The sequence below is a fragment of the Electrophorus electricus genome, chromosome 14 (assembly GCF_041902795.1).
Source record: "Electrophorus electricus isolate QZ-2024a chromosome 14, ASM4190279v1, whole genome shotgun sequence".
Taxonomy (NCBI): domain Eukaryota; kingdom Metazoa; phylum Chordata; class Actinopteri; order Gymnotiformes; family Gymnotidae; genus Electrophorus; species Electrophorus electricus.
Window position 1 is genome coordinate 19,188,403 of NC_137510.1, and position 22,367 is coordinate 19,210,769.

Genomic DNA, 22,367 nt, shown 5'->3' on the forward strand with positions numbered 1-22,367 from the left:
CAGCGGGGGGACCATGCCACAAAATGGCCGGCAGCCGCAGTCTAGCATGGCTTAGTGTTCAAGACCAGACACACACCCGCCGCTTTCCTCTCTGCTCCCTCATACCAGTGCTGGCTCAGAACATTCTGCTCCAGCCACCCGCCATTTTAGGCAGAGTGGGCTGGGAGAACCGGGGATCTTGAGCCTCTCTACAGGGGTCCCGCGTCTGAGCTGCTGCTTCTGTCATGGCGATTTCTGTCTCCAGCTTTCTCTTTGTTCAGAGGGAGAAAGGCACTGCTGATTTCGTATGCTTCCTGTCCACACTCCAAGTCTCTGTGGTTGGGCATAAGCTGTTCTAAAGACAGTTTCAGAAATTAAGTTTGAGTTGTGAGGGGTTTATGAAGTAAAGATAGTGGAAAGAAACAGTGTCATCATGTGTGGAGGGTGTGGCGCTCCACTCCAGTGTAAGTGCTGTGATGTCTCTACAATTAAAGAGTTGTTTCAGCTTGCACTCCTGACAGAAACCAAAGCTTTGGCTTAATTTGTTGTTATGGCAACAATAAAAGCCTTTAAGAATACATTTCACATAGGAAATTATAGGTAGGGCAAAGTTTCAAATGTTTCTTTTATTATCTCACTGTTCATCACTGTCTGTTGTACATATGATTTTCCATGAGGCCCTCTTTCTCTGTTCTCCAGAAATACTTGAGCAGCAGTCTAATGGAGTGGTACATTACTGACTGTTGTTGGCACAGCAAGCCATGCCTAATGACACTAGCATAATTCACTTCACCTTTCAAAGAACCCTAACATCTCTGCCCTGACCAATCTTCTTCAGCCTCAACTGTAGTTCCAGGAGGTTTTGTAAAAGAGGCTGAGTGTGTTTTTCATGGTGCTCCCATTTTTGGAATGGGGCTTGGATGTTTTTCTTTCTCTGATCATGCACCATTTCAGAATCTAACCTCAGTTTAAAATGTATTAATATGTGAAGTGTCTGCCTTCTGTGGTCACTTCTGCCTGAGGAAGTCATTAAATTCCATGCTATTAACAAGCAAATATCAAAATTATGTTGTATGTTCCTTCTACTGTCTGTAGTTTGGCTGAGACTTGAAAGAAGCTCTAAGTCAAACTGCAGATATCAGGAAAACAGCACTGATTAACCCAGCTCTACCTGAACATACATTTGTCACTGTGTCTAGTAAATCAAATGTTCATTCTTATCTTGTATTTTTTACTTATTGATATTATTTCACATATTAGGTTCAAGTCTGTTTATGAACAGTGCATCTTGAAATGCTAATTAAATTGCATAGCCTTATAAAATAACACCCACATATATATTTGAATACCCATCTGATGAAGTTGCTCTCCAATAACTGCTATTATTGCTTCAAGATTACTCTGCACATCATGTTTACAGACACGACTATATATTTTCTAAAACATTGGGGTTACATTTGAGTAGTCTATAAAGAGGAGAGCTGCTTGAAAGTTTTTTTTTTTTTTTTTTTTTTTTTTTTTTCTTTTGGTTTTCGTGAGATGTTCAGATTTTCAGATGCAGTTGTGCATCAGGGTGAATCTTCACAATGCAGGTGTGACGAATCAGCTTTCTATAGCTGATCCTAGATCAGCCTTCCCACCCCTACATGTGATTTTCCAGCATTCTCAGTTGCAGTTCAGAGCCCAATCCATACTAACTGTATGAGCCAGTTTTCCACCCACAGGCATGGAGAAGAGAGGCACACAGGGCTGCTTAATGCTGCCTGGCGTCCTGCAGCCTCTGTGCTGTTCAAACCTCTGCCACAGGCTGTCTCTCTCTCTCTCTGTGTGTGTGTGCACGCATACATGCGTGCATGCATGCACATGTGTGCTGATGATCATAATAATGTGTTAAAGGGGAGGTGTGTGTGGATGCTGGGAGAAATAAAACAGCTTAGCCCTGTTTGTTTTTCCTCTGTAATGGGGAATCATCAGTGTGCGCTTCTTGCTGCCAAGGCACATCAAATTCAGTCACCAACATCTGTTCCTCTGCAAAGTCATCATTTATGGTACTTTACAAGCATGGAACTACGGAGGTCCTATTTGCATAGCACCCTGCTGTGAGAGCTGCCGCATTAAGGGAGAAAGAGAATGTCCACCAGCAGCTCACATCAGACTGCTGAGACAGATAGAGGGAGAGAGAAATGCTAATGCTGGGGGGCGGGGCTATGGGGAAAGTTAGCATCTGTTATATCAGCAATGTATTAATGAAAATAAAAGTTGCTAAACGAATACATACACAAATATGAAAGTGGCACAATTCTTAATTGTTAAGAATCATAATTTCATCTTTGTGTTTTATTTAATATAAAATATTTGTGTGTTAGTTAATTATGGTTTGTTTTTAACTCGTGTTTGAATTTAATTCACCAGGCAATGTCTATGTTCACGGAGCTTATTCGGGAGAACTTCAGAAACAGCAAGCTGAAGCAATGCCTTCTGCCACCACTAGGGGAGCTACTCTATCTCGTTGCAACTCAGGTGAATCTAATCAAAATAACTGGAGTATTTGCACAGACGGATATTGAACTTGGGATACTAATTTTTTTTTTTTGTCAGCCTTGAAAACTGATACAAACCCTTTATTCATGTTGTTTCCTGATTTACTCATTTTAGTACAAGCTCCTCAGTCTATAGCTCCTCAGCCACTTATAGTTTGTTCTTCCTTCATTCATATTTTATATAAAGGTGTCTTCTGAAAATTGGAAGCTTAGGAAATACGTGCAGGTAACATGATATATTTGATGATCAGTACATGAAATAAAAGATAGATCAGGCTTTGACTTTACATTACATTAACCTTTTGTTCACTGCTTATTGCATATTAAAAAATCTATTTTCAAAATAGATCAAACACTTGTTTCAAGCAAAATACTCAACCTTTCTAATCAGCTTATTTTGAAGACCTAAGTGTGTCGAACCACTGACTGTTTAATACAGCACTCGTTAGAACCTGTGTAAAACTACTTTTTTTTCTTTTCCCCTCCATCACTCACTGTAGTTCCTTACTTTAAATACCAAAATATGTCAGATAGCGTGACATTACATTTTTAGTGCTGCTGTATGATTTATTAAGCTAGTCTGTATTACCTTTCATGAAACAAGTAGCGCTACAGTTTCAGACACTATGTCTAGTGGGCTTTTTTTCAGACAGGTAAGAATTCCTTTTTGACACGAAAACCTAATGTACATGATATTTGAATACTGTATATCTTTTCAGCTGCCAGTGTCACAAAGTGCACTGCACACACAGCACTTATCGATGTCATCAGCGCTTAGAGCTGAGAAGCTCAGGGACTCTTCATTGTCCTAGATGGTTTAAATTAATTACTTATTCTCTTACTTTTCTGTTAAGGTGGTGAGACTTTGAATAACAGTAACAGATGCCTCAATATGTATATTGGAAATCATTCTTTAAAGGTTCTCAAGACTGATGGGTGGGCACCTGAACACAGATCCGCTCAAGTAAACTTGTGGGAATGTGAACATGAGATGATGAGTGCATAAATCAACAATACAGGTTTTCTAGACTAATTGTGGGTTGCATGCAATCATTTATTGTGATTTTTTTTAAAATAAATTACCAATTTATATAGATTTACATCTTAAAAATACTTTTGACTGAAGAATTCATATTTCTTGTAAATGTCCATTAATGGAATTCAATAACTGCCCCTAGACTTCCACAGTAAATGTGGTGTTGAATTTTTTGTTCTGGGAAATGTGTCAAATTATTGCTCATGGTAAATTAAGCTAGTTTACAGATGCCGGAGATGGAGAATAGGTTGGAAAACATTGGAATATTTTTACTGGAATACATTACATAAAATTCATCAGGTGGTCACACTTGCATGTCTGAAACTGGAAATTATGCAAATTCGTGGGCTATTAATTTTCTTGTTAGATTTTTGTGAACATTAATAGACAGTAAGAAATTCTTGCCTTCGTTTAGTGATGAAGCAGGCTTACTCTATGTAGGCCAAATGTGATATAACAATACTCCAGTGTTAAACCTAAAAAAGCATTTTTATTCTGCATTCAGAATAATTTAAAAATAATTTTAGAGTATTTAATCTTAAATGCTCAATTTTAGAGTTGAAGCAATGCAAAGATTATGCCCTGTAAAATGTATTTTTTGGCTCATTTGTAACTCGAAAACCAAGCACCTGACAGAAACTTGAATCTTAAAACCATTTTGAACTACTTTGACTGTTAATAAAATACTATTTTTTGAGATTTAATACGGGAATTCCTCTTTAATGAAACCATACAAATATTGAATGTACTTGAATGAATGCTACCTGCTTAAGGCTTTTCCTAATAATTGTTGATTATAAAGTTGTGGGAGTATAAGTAATTATTCTCCTTGATTCCATGACATTTTTTATACACTTTATCATATATTTATGAAAAAACAGACCTTGCCTGGCATGAAGAGGCTGTATTTACATGTAGGCAGTGTGGTTTGCAGTGGTTTATGCCGAGTTCCTCTCCTGTTTTATAGCATCTACATCTAGTCTGTATCTCTTACCTGTACCAGAACTGGCAGTGCGAAGCCACAGAGTTATTTGTGAATACATCGGTTTATTTTGACCAGTTATGATAGTTGCAGCTTTACACCCTCCTTAATTGTTCCCCCAATGATATGAGTTGCTCTTCTCTCTCCCGCTTAAACTCACTTTCTCTCCCACCCTCCCCCCTTCCCTGCAGGAGGAGAAGAAAGAGCACCCAGGAGGATTGTGGGTCGTTCCTGCTGCCGCCTACACCGTGTTAATGAGGTGCCTTCGGGAAGGGGTAAGACTGCTGTGCTGTCCTCAACTTGCTGTGTGTGTGCGCACGTGTATGTGTGGTGGGGTTTTTTTTTGGGGGGGGGGCATCTGCGTGATAATGAATCCTCTGCAGCCCCTACAGGCATTGTTTGCTAGCCGCAAGTCAAGGGCGCATGGCAGACTCAAGTCGTCAGTCAGTGCTGTCATACACACACATGCGTGCACACAACACACCTGCAGCAGAATTTTCCAGAAACGCTTCTCCTCATCACCATAGCAGTAGTTAAGACAGCCTGCACTGTTTAATGGTGGAACCCTTTGTAGTTCTGCTTCAGCAGGGCAGCTGCATTTCTCCTGCTTTCCTGCCCTGCCTGCACAGATCATGTAACAGTGCTCAATGTGTACTGCCCCATCTCTTACTCGTTTACACACACACACACACACACACACACACACACACACACATACACACTCACTTTCTCTCTCTCTCACACACACACACACTTTCTGCCTGTCTCCATCCCCTTTGACTCTCTTTCTCTGTGTCCATTTTTCTCTCCTTCTGTCAGTATCTTTGTATGTCTACACTGTTGCTGGTCTCCCATGAGTTTCTGTGGATATTACAGATTGGGTGATTATTGGATTATTGGCAAGGAAGGGCAGAGACAGCCGCTAAAGCTTGTGCATCTTATGAGGGGGGAACTGGCAAGGAATCATATTAGTAAAACTTACTGAAATGTTTCACTATGGGTTAAAACTGTGGTGAGGTTTTTTCCTCAGTTCACAAATTTCTCATCTTTTGATTGATGTGCTGCAGCACTGGCTCACCAGTTGCCAGTTTCAGACTGGTGCACTGCCAATAATTGGCAAAAGTTGCGCCCTCTAGGACATTGTGAAAGTGCCCACATTTGGCCCTCTGCTGACTTGTGTAATCTGTAATTGAAGTTGAGTTGCACTGTGAAGATGTTACTAAATGTATAGTATAAACAAAATTACGTTCTCATTACACTTCCACACATTCTTTATATAAAAGTTTAAACAATTAATTGCTTAACCCGTTAGCTGATGAAGCCTTCAGAGAAATCCTCCAACAAAGCATGTTCCTCACATTTTCCATTCAGGATCCATCTATATGTGTAACACATAACCAGCCTTAACATATAACCCTGTTAGTTTTCTCAAGCTGAAATGTTTTTCGAGGCTTTTGCATATAGCCATTCAAATACTTTGCTTGGCACTTTATTTTAGTGTTACCTCTCCTGTTTGGCATCAGCATGCGTGGATGAGGTGCAGGGGAGGCGCCCTGCTTAATAAGGGGACTTGTTGACTGCGAAGCTAGCACACTGTAATGAGAAGGCAAGCCGTTGAGAGCGCTGGCAGAATGTGCACCTCTGTACACTGCGCCCTAACACCTAAGATAGCAACTGCTTCTGCTCTTAGACGAGAGACCGAAGGCATACTTACATTCTGGGACATATGGCTGATAAGCAAGTCTGGGTCCCTGCATTAATAGGCTCAGTAATCATGGAGAAAAACACATTTTCACCAGTCTTTGTGCTCTCTGTATTTCTTTCTTTCACAGAAAGTCTCATTCTATCTATCTATCTCTATCTATTTAGCTATCTATCTAGCTAGCTAGCTAGCTATCTATCTCTGTGTCTGTGTATAAACAATGTTTTGGACAGAGGTCCTTCATATGAAAGACCTCTGCCGAAAGGTTCTGTTTCTCTGGAAACTGTACTTTTGCTACCATTATGAATATCTCGACAAACCTTACATATATAAATAAATGTAGGCGGTTTGTATATATGCTTGTGTATATGTGAGGGGAAATGGAGAGAAATTTTACATGTGTGAGACAAGCTGTCTCAAAGGCCTATATACACAGTCTATTTTGTATGTCTGGAAATGTTTGTTTATGTGCATTGTGCATATTTTGTGTATTTGCTATGAGGCTGATATTTGCAGTAATTGTAATGCCTGACAGTGCTGAACCATTGGGCCCTGGCCTAGCTCAGGAAATAAGAAATCAAGGTTTTAGAGAGCGATGGATAAAGAGAGTGACGGAAGGAGGGAGGTGGAAAGAGTGGGAGTGGTGTGCAGTAGAAGGGTATGGGGATGGGGGCTGGAACATATATGAGAGAGAGATGTGCAAGTGCCCTGGGTTTTATTGGGAAGATATGGGGGGGAAAGGTTGCTTAATCCATAGTAAGAATGGATGAATTCAGTCACAGGGAGAGTACTATGCAGACTTCCACTCCAGACTGAAGCTGAAGAAGAGGTCAGGGGAAGTTGAGGTGGGCGTGTGTGGGTGGGCGGATTGGGTTTTGTGTGTGTTTGTGGGTGGGTGTCTGAGTGTTTGTGCATGCGTGCGTACATGTGTTTTCTGCACAGATGATGAAAGGTCTATATGCACTCATCCCTTAAGTGGCATGTATTAGAGCCCTAGGCTGAAACTGGGCATCACAGTATTCTTCCATTAAATATTTATAACACACGCTCACACAGACAGTACACATATTCCATCCCCTCCTATTAGTCCTCCACCATAATCCCCCTCCATACACCCTGCTGACCCTGCTATGACTCTATATAATTATCAGTTCTGGGCTGGTTAGACCACTATATCTGTGCCTCTCATCTGCTACACTCTCTATGCCATGAGACATCTCACTCTATGGCATGAACCTTGCATGTTTAGTGAAGAGACACTACTAAATCAGTCATGAGCATGCCATGCAATATGCATAGCTTTAGGGCTTTTGATTCAGGAACAGACACTTCTGATTGCAAGACCTTCACTCACTGAGTTACTGCAACCTCTGGTTGAAAGTGTAGTACATTTCGTGTTTTTCTAATTTATTTCTTACTATTATTAATTTCTTATATACTAGTTACCTATACTAAACATTTCATTGAGTTTGTTTATTTTGTTAGTGACTTTTTTTTCTCCAAAACAGTACAGCCAGAATGAACATATGCCAGCCCATGTCTCTGAGAGGCTTTTGAGTGTGATGTTCTGAAGCCACATTAGTGCTAATGAAAGTGTTTTTGGCTGTCTGATAGGCTGTGAGGGAGGATTAATGGAATTGAGAGAGAAGGGCAGATGAAACACTGAGAGCAATGTAATGAAAGCACTGGCTGGCAGGACTGATTTACATAGTTCTTTATTCAGGGCCAGGTGTGGACACAATTACAACCCCTAGTACCCCCACCCTTTCCCTCTCCTTCTCGACACCCAACACACACACACACATTTATGTGCATTCTACAGAGAAACGCTATAGTGACTTTACAGGCCATGCATGATCTCTCTCTCTCTCTCTCTCTCGCCACACACACACACACACACACACACACACACACACACAAACAAACTGGCATGAGACCTACTTAGCTACTGCTGTATCGCCAACACCCCGATTTCCCAAACATTTTCCTTAATCTACATGTTGAATTAACCCACTCCCATGCCTTTACTGTCCTGGCATATTCAGCGTTGCTTCCAAACATGTTACTTGGACCTCTCAAACTTTGTGATGTTGCGCAGAGTAAAAATAACTTTGAATTAATGACTTCTCCATTCAGCTGTCAGTGCATTGTTGATTGTGTTATCATTAAATGCTAAGGGTGTTCTTAAGAAAAATGCAGAAGAGATTCAGATAATAAGTGTTTTGCAGTTCAGCATTATAAATCTTCTACTCAGCTAATGTGAGCTGTGTTTAATGCTCAATATGATTCGTATTCGTATACATCAATTTAGCTTGATGTATATTTGACCTTCAGCTGTGGATCAGCTGTCTGTGTGGATGCTGATTCTGCAGATATGAATTTGGAGAAAGTACATAATTCTGGTAAAGTTTGGCTTGAATATGGCCCCAGGGCTAGAGTGAAGCTGGAGAGCTGAGTAGCAGTGTGTGTGTGTGTGTGTGTGTGTGTGTGTGTGTGTGTGTGTGTGTGTGTGTGTGTGTGTGTGTGTGTGTGTGTGTGTGTGTGTGTGTGTGTGTGTGTGTGTGTGTGTGTGTGTGTGTGTGTGTGTGTAAGAGAGAGAGAAAGGAAGTATTCTAGGGAATATCCAGCCTCACCTTTTCTTTCTTAACCTGTGTAGCCCCAAACTCTCTGTGGGTTTTGGATGTTGACTCATGGGAAAGGTGCTGTGTAAGGGTGTAAGTAAACGTATAGACCACTCTACGGCTGTATGGAGCTCAAGTCAGGCTGGATCATCATGTGTAGTTGGGCACAAGACTTTGTGAGTGGCTTTTAACTTTTGGCTTGCCTCATATTCCCCTGTATTTATCTGCATTGTTTAGGGTTTTATAATAGCAAGTATCTCAAATTAGCAATCCTTCTCTTGGTTCCATTTGCATTTTGTGCCCTAATCAATGATTATATGACCATAAGGGAGTCAGTTATCTAGCAGTCCTCCTACCCAGTAATGTCAGTCTTGAGGCACTGAGGCAAGGTCACAGGCAGGGCTCTTTGTCTGTGCTAAGGTGGGGGCTGGGACATGGATCTGTGTTGGAAGCTGTAAAGCATGCACTCTCCATTGGTCTGGTCAGACTATAGAAATCTCTGTAACATCAGTGAGAGGGTGCTTAAAGCCGATCACGCAGGCCGCCGTGGAAATGCGCTTACAGTAACAATGTGGGGAAAAAGCTGGACCTGCCTTACATTCAGAATACATTTTGTTATGGAAGAACCTCAGGTTGTAGAGTGGTGATTTATTTTCTCTAGGTTCCACTTTTTCTGAAAAGGCTGCTGTACCAAGAAAAAAAGTGCCTGCTCCACATCCTTCTTCCTAACTTGCCCTCCAGCAGGCTGTCAATCATTTACCCTGTCCTCCTCCTCAGCTCCTACTCCGAACCACCACCCTAAACTCTCCCGTGAAACACTGAGACGACCAGAGTTAAACCAGAGACTCTGGACGCAGTGTTCTTAGACTTTAACGCATTAGTATTGCATTTGTGTGTTATACTATACATGTGTGTCTTCAAGATATAGTGTCTGTTAGGGGTATTTTTTCATGAATTGAGCTGAAGCTGTTCTTTCTACTGAGGGAAGGGTTTGCCAGTGTTATTGCAGTGAAAATATGGCTATTGCATTGGTATAGTGCACAGAATAACTGCCTCAAAGATATGTCCACTCGGCTTTTGGTATTTTCCTCATTCTGCGTGCCAGCTGCTTGTTGAATTCTGTTAAATGTTTAATTTCCACTTGCTTCAACTGTAGAAAGATATGCTCAAGGACAGGGGGCTTAGAGACAAAAATACCCAAATGAGTTTGTATGTGTTGGCCTTCACTTTGCTTGGAAAAGGTTGTTTTTGGCATGAAAATTCAGTAAAATGTATTCACTGAGAAGTGCTGTCTGTTGAGGGAGAATATTCCCATGATGTAATTGTATGAAATCAGGAAACCACTATATGTGCTTCTTTTATATTTCTTATTACAATAGACAGTTATGAAATCCTTCTTATTTGAATGCAATACTTAACATTCAGTTTCATTTTTAAAAAATGAACTTGTTATGAAATAGAATGGATTTGAAATTGTTCAAAAAGTAATACTCCTTTAAATCATAATTCTTCATGATTTATTTAGCATTTTCTAAATCAACACCTTCTAAATGTTCTGCTTTGTAATGTGAACAGTGGTTTATGATAAGGGCTGTGGTAGACAACTAAAGTCTATTATACTAAAGCTTTTCCTGTTAGAGTTTTCAGGCATTTTAGACTTAAAGAATCGGACTTAACAGTAATATTTTAAATATACTGTATGATTATACCCTCTGTGCAGGAAGAGCTGGTGGTGAACCATATGGCAGCAAAGATCATAGAGAATGTCTGCAGCAGAGAGAGTCAGTGTGCTCAGGGCTTTATCACAGCAGAGGTGGGACCTGCTCTCTGGTACCTGTTCACACACTCCACCGTTGATGCAGTTAGGGTCAGCGCTATGTCAGTAAGTAACACACCTGGGCTACTCTCAGACCATACCAATGAGCCATTTTATGGAGTATGCTTGTTTAAGTTCTTGAGGTTAATGACTGACATCCATCATTGTCCAGGTTGATTAATCAGTGTGGTACTGTTTCTCCCTTACCCAAGGCTCTGTGCAGAATAACCCGTCACTCAACAGGAGCATTTCAGAGTGTAATTGACAAAGTTGGACTGCCCAGCATCCTCAGCTGCTTGGTGTCGGGCATAAGCCGTGTACAGCAGCATATGCTCACCATGTTCGCTGCCATGCTGACCTCCGGGGCACACTTACACAGGCTAGTGCAGGACAGGGTATGTACACACACACACACCACACACATACATTGAAAATTAAATGTATATTAATTATTCTCAGTATTTCACCTATCTCTTCTGAAAGTTTAATAATCTCACATGATGCTAAAATATCACTCGGAAAATTAAGAGACCTTCAACTTTTAATTATCTGTGTTATAAAATTAATGTGCTTACAGATTAAGAACAATTTATATAAACTACAGTTGACAGAACTATACACATGAATGTCTGCCCCACTGTCTGCCCCAGTGGTTAAATATCCCAGCTTTGGCTTGTGACAAGTGAAATGTTTAATGAGCAATTTCATCAGTATGGATACTACCTTTGAAACTGTTTTTGAAACAGTTCTTAAATTCTTGCATTCAGATAAAACAACTCAAATTTTAAGATCATAGTAGTAGCAATTCTCCCTCATTTTGCCAGACTGTTGGAGAATATCAATTTGTCTTCTTAGTTTGTCATGAGGTATGTTTACTTTCTTTCTTATATTTTTATTTTTATATACTTGTCTGCAGTGTTCTGGTATACAAGGGCATGTAGGAGAGAAGAGTGATAACAGGAATTTTATACTGCACACAGGCAGTAAACTGAAAAGCTTCAACATTAACATCTTAGAAAATTTAAGAAACTTTAAAATGTTTTTTTTTAAGATAGAAACACAATTAGAAACAAAAAACCCATTTTTAGAACATCTTTTTAAGAACTGAGACAACTGTAATGCATTCAGTTATTAGAAGTTATGTATTGTATTTGTGAAATGTTACATTTGTATAATTGCAAAGTTTTGTTTGCTGATTTGGATTTTTCAAATCTTCCAATACTAGGTTCAGGTGATAATCCCATGTCACTAGAACATACTTTACTATGGCAGTGTATTTAAATGTAGTGGAAAAGGTTGGTGGTTTTAAGTATAGGTTGATTTTAGGTTTAGAATCTCATAAAGAAAAATGCTTACAACTTTTTTTTTTTTTTACTATTTTTTAACTCTCTGCTTACTACTTTTTTCTTCACTCACTGGATGAACTGAAATTTACACTTGATAAATATCTTTGTGGTATGATGGCTGCAATTAAGAAAAAGTCTATATTCCTTGTGCATTTATTTATTTGTGTTAATTAGTCAGCACACATCTAGTGTTAGATATTGACTATAAATATCTATGTGGCTCCATTTACATGTAACCATTCACTAATATTTTTGTGTATTGACACAGAAAAAGGAGTTTTTTGACTGAGAGCATGGGTATTTGAACTCCTGTGGTTGCCCTGCAGTGTATAGCAGAGTATCCCAAGCCAATCTAGTACTAAGTACTAAGATCTCACACAATTATACAGAATTCCACAGTGTATCTCTGACAATAAAATGGCTAATTTTGATGTTGTATAATATGCATTTTTTAAATCATGGAATGACCCAAAAGAGGTATTCTTACAGTGCTGAGAATGTGGGAAGCTGTCTTGCTTTGTTCATGGTCTTGGCACCATTTTACAATATTGATTAATTTAATTTTTTTAGCATTGTTAACTTTTTTTTTGTCAATTTAACAGAAGACTGCAATAGAAATAAGCCCCATGACACTGCTGTTTATCAGTCAGAGGGGGTTGGGGGGGGGGGGGGTAAATCAGTAGAGTCTTGTGAGCCACTCTCTCCCTCACCTCCTCTGACAGCTAATTGGCCATTAGTGCTGACACTGCAGCTGCTTGGCCATCTTGGGAGATGAATGCCGTCCACCACAGCAAGATGCAGATATGAATGAACTGTAAAATCTGTCTTATATGTGTATCTTCTCTCTCCGTCTCTATCCTCCTTATTCAGAAATACCTCATCTTGTCAACTTTTTACCTTACTTATAGTACTTTTGGGAATTAAACATGATGGCTACAATTTGTTGCTCAATTGACCACATTTTCTCAAAGATTTCTTAAAATAATTAATGTTATAAATTCCTCTGGTTTTAAATTGGATTTAGATGTACATTCTATTATATATATATATATATATATATATATATATATATATATATATATATATATATATATATATATATATATATATATATATGTATATATATATATGTATATATATATATATATATATATATATATATGTATATATATATATATATATATATATATATATATATATATATATATATATATATATATAATAAAAATACACACCTTTGAAGAAATCAAACCATTTTAAATCAATCCCAGAGGTGCTGTGAAGGGGAGAGGGGTGTCAAGAGGTGCTGTGAAGGGGAGAGGGGTGTCCAGAGGTGCTGTGAGGGGGAGGGGTGTCCAGAGGTGCTGTGAAGGGGAGAGGGGTGTCCAGAGGTGCTGTGAAGGGGAGAGGGGTGTCCAGAGGTGCTGTGAGGGGGAGGGGTGTCCAGAGGTGCTGTGAGGGGGAGGGGTGTCCAGAGGTGCTGTGAAGGGGAGAGGGGTGTCCAGAGGTGCTGTGAGGGGGAGGGGTGTCCAGAGGTGCTGTGAAGGGGAGAGGGGTGTCAAGAGGTGCTGTGAAGGGGAGAGGGGTGTCAAGAGGTGCTGTGAAGGGGAGAGGGGTGTCAAGAGGTGCTGTGAAGGGGAGAGAGGTGTCCAGAGGTGCTGTGAAGGGGAGAGGGGTGTCCAGAGGTGCTGTGAAGGGGAGAGGGGTGTCCAGAGGTGCTGTGAAGGGGAGAGGGGTGTCCAGAGGTGCTGTGAAGGGGAGAGGATTGTCAAGAGGTGTTTTGAAGGGGGGAAGGGGTGTCTAGAGATACAGTGGCCATGTTCCAATTAGGGTACCCTAGGTTCCCGAGGGTTTCATGGTTGAGTTGAGCTTGGCATTTTTTCACATTATAAATTTATGACATGGTGCTGTTTCATTTTTATCTGAAGAGGTAATCAATTGGAAAATGGACTGTAGAAATTGATTTAAATGCTACTACATACTGCCTTCAAGGCTGCCTGTGATTAGCAATGGTAATTTTGTTTGACTTGCATTCATTTGCATGTAAATTTCCAATTTGACCTGGAATTAAAAAAAAAGAATGAACAATTTTTAGTGCATGAAACTTACTGCATCACCTCTGCACCAATTATAAACTGGTATAGATTTCTCTCCCTAATTCCCCTGACAAATAGAAGTCCAGAAGACCACGTGTTTATTCATGCATTGTCTCGCATAGAATTTAAATTTCAATGAAGCACTGGCAACACAGCTAATTGGGTAAGGATGTGCAGCAGTCTCAGTGTGCAGCTTGAAAATACTGTTGATGTAATTACAATTCATGCAGGGAGTTGATGCTTTTGAAATTAATTAACTCTCGTTCATATGGCATATTTAATCTCAATGTTTCGGATTGGTTTTCCTTTGACCATTCTCCCCAATTATGCAGATAGAGGAAGTTAATCAATTCCTCCTAATTTGCTGCCCACTAAATGCTGTGGAACTCATTAGCTTATTAACCTCTGTTTTATGTCAAGTGCAGTTTGGGGGACTTTTGAATCCCCTCCAGCACCTTACAGTGTAAGTGATAGCACCTGTCAAATTAATGTCAAACAATAGGAGACTTATTCTAGGCTTAGTGTCCAGAGACTCCCAGCCTTTTCAGATGGCAGAATGTTCTAATGAAGCTGAGCTAACAGTTGAACGGCTCTCCTTGCAGGACTTTGTTGTGAAGATAATCCGTTCTCTGGAGAGTCCATCCTCAGTCATCCGGGCCAAGGCCTTCCTAGTCCTGCTACAGGTTCTCATGAATAATAGGGAAATGCTTCTCCTATGCTGCAACTCCAGGTAAACACCACCAGTCACTCTATGTTCCCTTACATATCAAAAAAGGAATGTACATAGCAGAGCAACAAGATGATACCCTGCTTTCTGCATTTCCTATATTACATAGATGGATGAAAGCATGTGGTATTCCTGCTATACTGAATGTTTTCCACCTTTACTGCTCTTTAGTCTTAAATTTGTATGTTTATTTGAAATACTGTACCTAGTGTTTAAAAAAAATCCCACATATTGGGTATGTTTTTTTACCTTTCATCCAAGGTGATTTACAATTATGACTGGGTACAACTTGAGCAATTGAGGGTTAAGGGTCTTGCTCAGGGGCCCAACAGTGGGAACTTGTTGGTGGTGGGGCTTGAACCAGCAACCTTCTGATTACAAGTCAAGTACCTTATCCACTGCCCTTATTATTAGTATATTATCAATAGTTATAGCGTTTGAGGTGTTTGAGCAAGAGTGCATATGCATATCATATGAGAACATGCATCTCTTTGCTTATTACTGTCTCCCTCTTTTTCTTTGTAACTATTAGATGTTGCAGGTTCTTGACTATACTTGAAATCTTGTCAATTATGTATGTTTAGCATTTAATATAATGGTAAACCTAACAGCAATAATCATACTTGTTACCTCTACTCATTTTCTACTTCCTTCTTGTAACCTGCAGAATAAGGCATTGATAACAGTAGGAATTTCTTTCCTTTAAGAGAGGTTTTCTAACACCGTCAACAGTTCAGTAAACAGTGTCTGCATTTATTTTTCTTTGTGCCTAGGAAATGCGTAAATAAAGATTAATCTGCAGCATCTGCTGTTTTGAGGATTTGATTACTACCTGACAGGAATAGTTGATGGATTAATCTTTGCCTCCTCTGTACACAGAGGTGGAAGGAGTTCTCAGGAGGCTGCTTGGAAAGCTGAAACAGATGAGTTTCATTCTCCTGTTTCCTTCAAATACGTTTGCCTTTTTTCTGAAATGGATTCTGGCTAAGAACACTTTCTAGCAGCATAAGCTCTCACCCAGGACCACTCTCTGCCAGCCTTTTCTATAACTCTATAGCTCTTTATAGTTAGTGGTGTTACTCAAATGGTTTCTAAAATGAAAGGAAACCTTTCAGTCCAGCTTCCAAACAGAGACTGGTCTAACAAGCTAACCTATGTCTTGTTTTAATTATATATTCAGCTTATGGCCAAATTAAATTAATTAAATATTCTAACAGTTAATAAAGCTGTTTTTCTTACCCAGTTAACAACAAGCTACTTTCTATGAGTTGCTGTGTGGCATGCCCATGATGCAGATTCCCTGTTTACTACTTTATAGAACTGAAGTTAATTAGGTCTAGTGCAGAAACAAGCTCTATAGTGAAAAACAAAATGATGATGGGCATGTTGGAAATGACACTGACATGCAACTGCTTAATGCTTGGTGTAAGCAGTCTTGCCTTATACCACTCCTCTTCGCAACTGAGAAACATCTTTTCATTCTGAGAGGTCTTTCTTGCTTTAACCCCTGTGTATTAATGCATAATTGATATGAAAAATGTCCATTTGTGCTAAAGACCTTAATGGGTCTTATACATTCAGTACGCCATCACCACCAACCTTGACGTTCAAACAGCCACAGCCATGTTGAGTCTATAGTGATTTACTACCATCTCCCTCTTGGATGCCTCTTGATGTTTTCCTTTCTTGCTTTTGCATTCCCCTTATCTCTCTCTTTATGTCTGTCTGTCTCTTCTCCTCTCTTTCCTTCCCCACCCCTCTCTCTCTCTCTCTCTCTCTCTCTCTCTCTCTCTCTCTCTCTCTCTCTCTCTCTTTCCCTCTCTTCTCTACCCCCTCATCCTCTATCTCTTTCAGACTCTTACAAGTGTTCCCCTGGTGCAGTGTGTCAGAGCTGACCCTGTTCTCCATCTCCCACAGTGAGAGCAGCTTCCTTTCCACTCTCATAAACACTTCCCTAATTAGCTCTGCAGTGTCGGCAGTGTGAAGCTGCCTCTGACAGCCACCGGAGCCCTTCTGCAGACGCGTCAATCCAGGCACATTGCGCCCAGTGTCTCGCTGCTCCAAGCAGACACACGGAGCGTACTTAAAACCAAATGAGGAGATGCTTTTTACTTAGACGGTCTGGGAAAATGGAAGTAACACTATCTATACTATAAAACTGGTTCTGTCTGGGCTTCTGTGAATGGTTGATGTTGGGATTGTGTGTAAAGCTAAGGAGGTTCTAAGTTCAAAATCACTAGTGATAAATATTGCATAATTCTAAATGATCTGTTAAGTCGATGTGTAATTTTTCCCATATTTTCTTAGTTTCATGTTGTGTGCTTGCTAGACTTTTGGGAGGCCTCTTAAATATATTGTCCTATATTGTCTCATTGCCTACGGGGCCAAGGCAAGGTAGGCCAATCAAAACATCAACTCATAACTTTAAATGACAGAAATTGTATCCTCTGTAATCCCAGTTGTTGATAATTCCTTGCATAGAGAATGTTCCTTTTTTTGGGAAATTAGCAGTTCTTCCTCATTGGTCTCCTAGCTGTGTCCAAATGCCTGCTTGATCATGACTTGTTAGTATAAATGGATTTTAAAGTTACAACTGTATCCATGGGCTTTCATCTTATCACTGTTCTGTTCCCCATATGATAGTGAGAGTGCCAAGTCAATGGCCTGCATTCCGTGAGCTAAATGCCTAAAGAGGGAGAGAATTTTATCAAGTGCTATTTATTGGACCTGTGGCAAGGCTTTGAGTCAGAGATAAACAACTTGGTATAATGTAGATTACATTAAAGGTATTCGGTATTAATACTTTTTTGTTCAACCTTGAACATAAGGATAGTAATAATTACATTGTGCTGTTATTTTGCATGAAAGTTGTTCTAAGTAGTTATGGTGTTCAGATGAAGCAATGGGATATGTGATAAATGGCCTTCTTGATTTTCTGATGTAAGTTTGTTGCATACAACAGAAGTGGTTACTTAAGTATAATAAACAAATTCATTTGTTGTTCTGTTTAGAATCAGAATTTTAGGTTGGTACATTGTCTCTTAGTAGTTAGGATAAATGGTATTTAGGCTATCCCTGAAGGGAATAAACTTAAGTGATTTTCAGATGGAATTGTTATGGTACACTTAAGGCTTTATCTCTCTTTAGTGATTATGGTTTTAATTGGTCTGAACATTCCTAGGCTTCATCTCTCTTATTGTGCTTCTTTCACAGTCACTGCTGTGCTAATCTTGCCTGCTCTCCTTAGTCTTTCCAGTCCTTTGTAACTCAGCCTGACTTTAAGACCTTGGAATTATTGCTGGGTGCACTTCCCCATGTAGGGTTGCTCTGTGCAATTTTCTCCCTGTTAGCTTTTTCATCTGTGTCTAATTTGAGAGATATGCCCCAGCAGAACACTTGTGGAAGGGGGGGGGGCGGGGTGAAAGAGAGAGGCAAACAGAGAATGTGAAGTATGGGTCTGTGTGACTTGTCTGGCAGAGAGAAGACACTGATTGCACAGAAATGTTCTGTGCTGGTTGGAAACAAGCTAATTAACACTGCTTCTTAATAAGCACAAGCCTCAAGGCTGCAACAGACTGTCAGCTCTGGATCAGTGAATCCCATGGTTTCACTGTACATGCCAGCACACTCACCTTCCTGGAAAAAATGGGAGAGGCAGAGCAGTCAATCAGCTGCAGACTAGTTTTGACTTTTCCCTCACTAACCATTCACCCCTGGTAGAGTACACAAATGAAGAATTGAACAGGGGAAAAGGGAAAAAAATAAAAATAAAATGTGTGTGTGTGTGCATGCATATTAATTCTTTAAACATGAAACTTGTGTGTTCATGGTAATACATATAGACTTCAGATCGAATATAATGTGGTCAAATATAGACTTCAAAAATCTGTGAAAGATTTTTCTCTTACATTGTGCTATAAGCCATCATCTTGTGGCATCAGTGTTGTCAGGTTCCTGAAAATGGGGTATTGATGGCTTTGCCCACAATATGCTATGTTTGGCAGCATTGTTGACACACTGGTTGGAATTATGACATTCCAAAAACATTCAAAACTTTTTTTGTGTGCCTAAATATATAAAATAGTGTATATGACAAAATTATATATGGAATTATTTCTTTTTGGGTTTGTTTTTTATTCTTCAGCAATAGCTGGAGTAATACCCACTCTTTAGTGTGAACTTTAAATTCTGCATGCTGTGTTTAATATAGCCTAAATTAGGAGAGTGAATTGAGGAGCCTAAAATATTTTTCCTTTAATTAACTTCTTAGTTGCCCAAGCAGAGAGGGTTGTGTTATTGTCTGGTTGTTTGTAGGTGGTTATCATCAAAATTGCTTGCTTTTCTCACAACTCTGCATTTTTCATGTTGGTTTGTGTCTAATGACTCCAGACAGCTCTTTCTCACCTATTAGTCCATTTGCATTGTCACCAAGGGACATTTTTTCCACTTTGTCTTGATATACAAAACTCTTACCCCTAATTTATACCTGAATAATGTACAAACATTATTTCTTCGCCCTTTATCCTGCATGTTTTTGTTTGTTTGTTTGTTTGTTTGGCAGGGTCAGAATTTACATGTTACTATACAAAGAGTGTAGTTCAGCTACATTAAACCTGTCCTTCAGACATCTCACATTGTACTGATAATATTGGAGTTTATTAGATAAATATTACATTAATAATTTGTCTACAGTTCTGAAAGCTGATAATGGTTTGCCAAGTCTACATTTTACATGTTACATTGTAAATGTAACATGTAAATGTCTTTAGGATTAGGAAATAGACATGGCAGTTTTAAATTGAATTAAACTTTTTTTTTTTTGAGGAACATCCAACGATTATTTGTTTTTCATTTTCAGTGTCGACTCCCAACTCTGTTTGATATAATGACGTATAACATTTTAGCCTAATTCTTTAACAAAAATGAGGCCTAATTTCTTTAACAAAAATTAGGCCAGATAATTGGTTATGACAGCGATCAATTATAGAACATTTTAGAAATGTATACAACATTCCATGTGTGTAGGTTCCAGTGAAATATGAAGTGTTGCTCCCCAGGGATATGGAGCCCCTATCTATTTTCTTCTAATTAGCTATGTGGCATATCAGCTTTTGAAATGCAACACCTGACATATTAAATATGTCACTTATTCATTGTTAGGATGAAACACCAATTTAAACACCAAATATCTGACTTAACTTCATCATAAACATGAGGGGGTCAGATGGAGCACTGGTTCAACTTACCACCATGGCTCTGGCTCCATTTACCTCACAGCCTCCATTTTGGGAAAACTGTTTAATCTAGCAGCCCACAGCTACACTTCTGCTAATTCATTCATGTTTTTACACAATGCTGGTTCAACAAAATATCTGATACAACGGGTGAAATAAGTATTGGACTTGTCACCAATTTTCTAAGTAAATATATTTCTAAAAGTGCCATTGACATGAAATTCTCACCGGATGTTGGTAACAACCCATCCAATCCACACATGCAAAGAAATCAAACCATAGATGTCCATAAATTATGTGTAATAATGAGAAATGACACAAGGAGAAAGTATTAAATACATGAAGAAAGAGAGGTGCAAAAAAACCATTGAAAGTCATGACACCAGCTGACATCTATCAGTAATTAGAAAGCAATCCTGCCACTAAGTGCAAAGTAATATCATCTGGTTCATCTGATGGCCTATAAAAAGGTGGCTCATTACCAAGGTGCCACACAAGAGACATCTCATGATGGGTAAAACCTGTGAGCTCTCTCAAGACTGTTGCAACCTTATTGTTGCAAAACATACTGATGGCAATGGTTACAGAAGAATTTCTAAACTACTGAAGGTTCCAGAGAGCACTGTTGGGGCCATAATCCAGAAGTGGAAAGAACATCATTTCACCATAAACCAGCCATGAACAGGTGTTCCCCGCAAGATTTCAGACAGAGTAATGCAAAGCATTATCAGAAGAGTTGTCCAAGAGCCAAGGACCACCTATGGAGAGCTACAGAATCAGAAGGTACAATTGTTTAAAAGAAAACAATAAGTAATGCACTCAACCTCCATGGCCTGTATGCACGCTCACCAGGCAAGAATCCATTGCTGAAGAAAAAGCATGTTGAAGCGCGTTTAAAGTTTTCTCAACAACATTTAGACAAGTCTGAAATACTGGGAGAATATAGTCTGGTCAGATAAGACCAAAATGTAATTCTTTGGATGCCATAATACAGAGCATGTTTGGAGATCAAAAGGCACTGCATATCACCCCAAAAACACCATAGCAACAGTGAAGTTTGGAGGTGGGATCATTGTGTGGCTGTTTTTCAGCATACGGCACTGGCACACTTCATAATAATTGAAGGAAGGAAGACTGGACAAATGTACTGAGACATTCTTGATATAAATCTGCTGCCATTTACCAGGATGATGATGAAATTAGGGTGGACATTTCAGGCAAGACAATGATCCCAAACACACAGCCAAGGAAACTTTCAATTGGTTTCAGAGAAAGAAAGAAAATAAATGGCCCAGCCAATCACTTGACCTGAATTCAATTGAAAATCTATGCAAGGAACTAAAGCTCAGAGTTTGTAGAAGGAGCCCACAGAACCTTCAGGATTTGAAAAGTGTTTGTGTGGAAGATTGGGCCAAAATCACACCTGAGCAATGCATGTGACTAGTTTCTCCATACAGGAGGCATCTTGAAGCTGCCATCACCAACAAAGGCTTTTGTACAAAGTATTAAATAAATTTCAGTAAGCATGTTCAATACTTTTTCGCTGTGTCATTTCTCATTATTACACATAATTTAACTTAATTTATAGACATCTATGGTTTAATTTCTTTGCATGTGTGAATTGGTTGGGTTGTTACCGACATCTGGTGAGAATTTCATGTCAATAGCACATTTAGAATTATTTTACTTGGAAAATTTGTGACATGTTCAATACTTATTTCACCCACTGTATATATGTCCATCCGCATGGTTCTTCCTCTCACAGAAAGATGGAAATAGAGAATGCAAGCTAAATTTAGGGGCATAAGACAAAAATTGTGTATGGTTGCTCAGATAAATTTGGTGGGTCAGCTTAGCCCAAACACTCATCTTACCCCATTCTCCCCTAATATTCAGAAGAATCTGCCTGGCAAACAGTTTATTAAATTTGGTCTCATTACCAGATATTAATAAATTTGTGATGTTTTAGCCAATCGACTATAGGCAACCACATAACCTGATTGATTAAACATCTATATTGTGTAGCTAAAAATTAAATGTAAGGTCTATAACTGCTCCTCAGCTATTCGGTTGATAAAATTTTTTAAGATTGATGTAAGAAGTAATAACTCTACAACCCCCACTGCTGAAAGATGTATTTAAATTACATCTTTGATACTTGTAACATTACTGCCTAACTACATACATTCGGCCCAGATATCCAGACAATACTGTATCCTAATATCTGCACTGCTCCAGATCTTTCCCCTGGTACTCGTAGTGTTGTTTAGCCAGCTTGTAACCCATTT

At 39.2% G+C, this 22,367-nt stretch overlaps 1 protein-coding gene across 10 annotated transcripts in view; it reads left to right on the forward strand.

The window, feature by feature from the left end:
* The window catches only part of ulk4 (unc-51 like kinase 4), an 88,765-nt gene that overhangs the window by 12,628 nt on the left and 53,770 nt on the right, over nucleotides 1-22,367 (forward strand). For 9 of the 10 annotated variants that reach the window (XR_014117003.1, XR_014117004.1, XR_014117005.1 and 6 more), the window contains 5 exons: nucleotides 2,392-2,499; nucleotides 4,729-4,812; nucleotides 10,581-10,742; nucleotides 10,889-11,071; nucleotides 14,721-14,848. Coding sequence is in view for 7 of the 10 variants with exons in the window: in XM_081696653.1 (XP_081552779.1) it covers nucleotides 2,392-2,499; nucleotides 4,729-4,812; nucleotides 10,581-10,742; nucleotides 10,889-11,071; nucleotides 14,721-14,848 (665 nt within the window). In the remaining 3 variants the exon portion in view is untranslated. The remainder of the gene's footprint in view (nucleotides 1-2,391; nucleotides 2,500-4,728; nucleotides 4,813-10,580; nucleotides 10,743-10,888; nucleotides 11,072-14,720; nucleotides 14,849-22,367) is intronic. The other variant, XM_081696658.1, reaches the window with a different exon arrangement.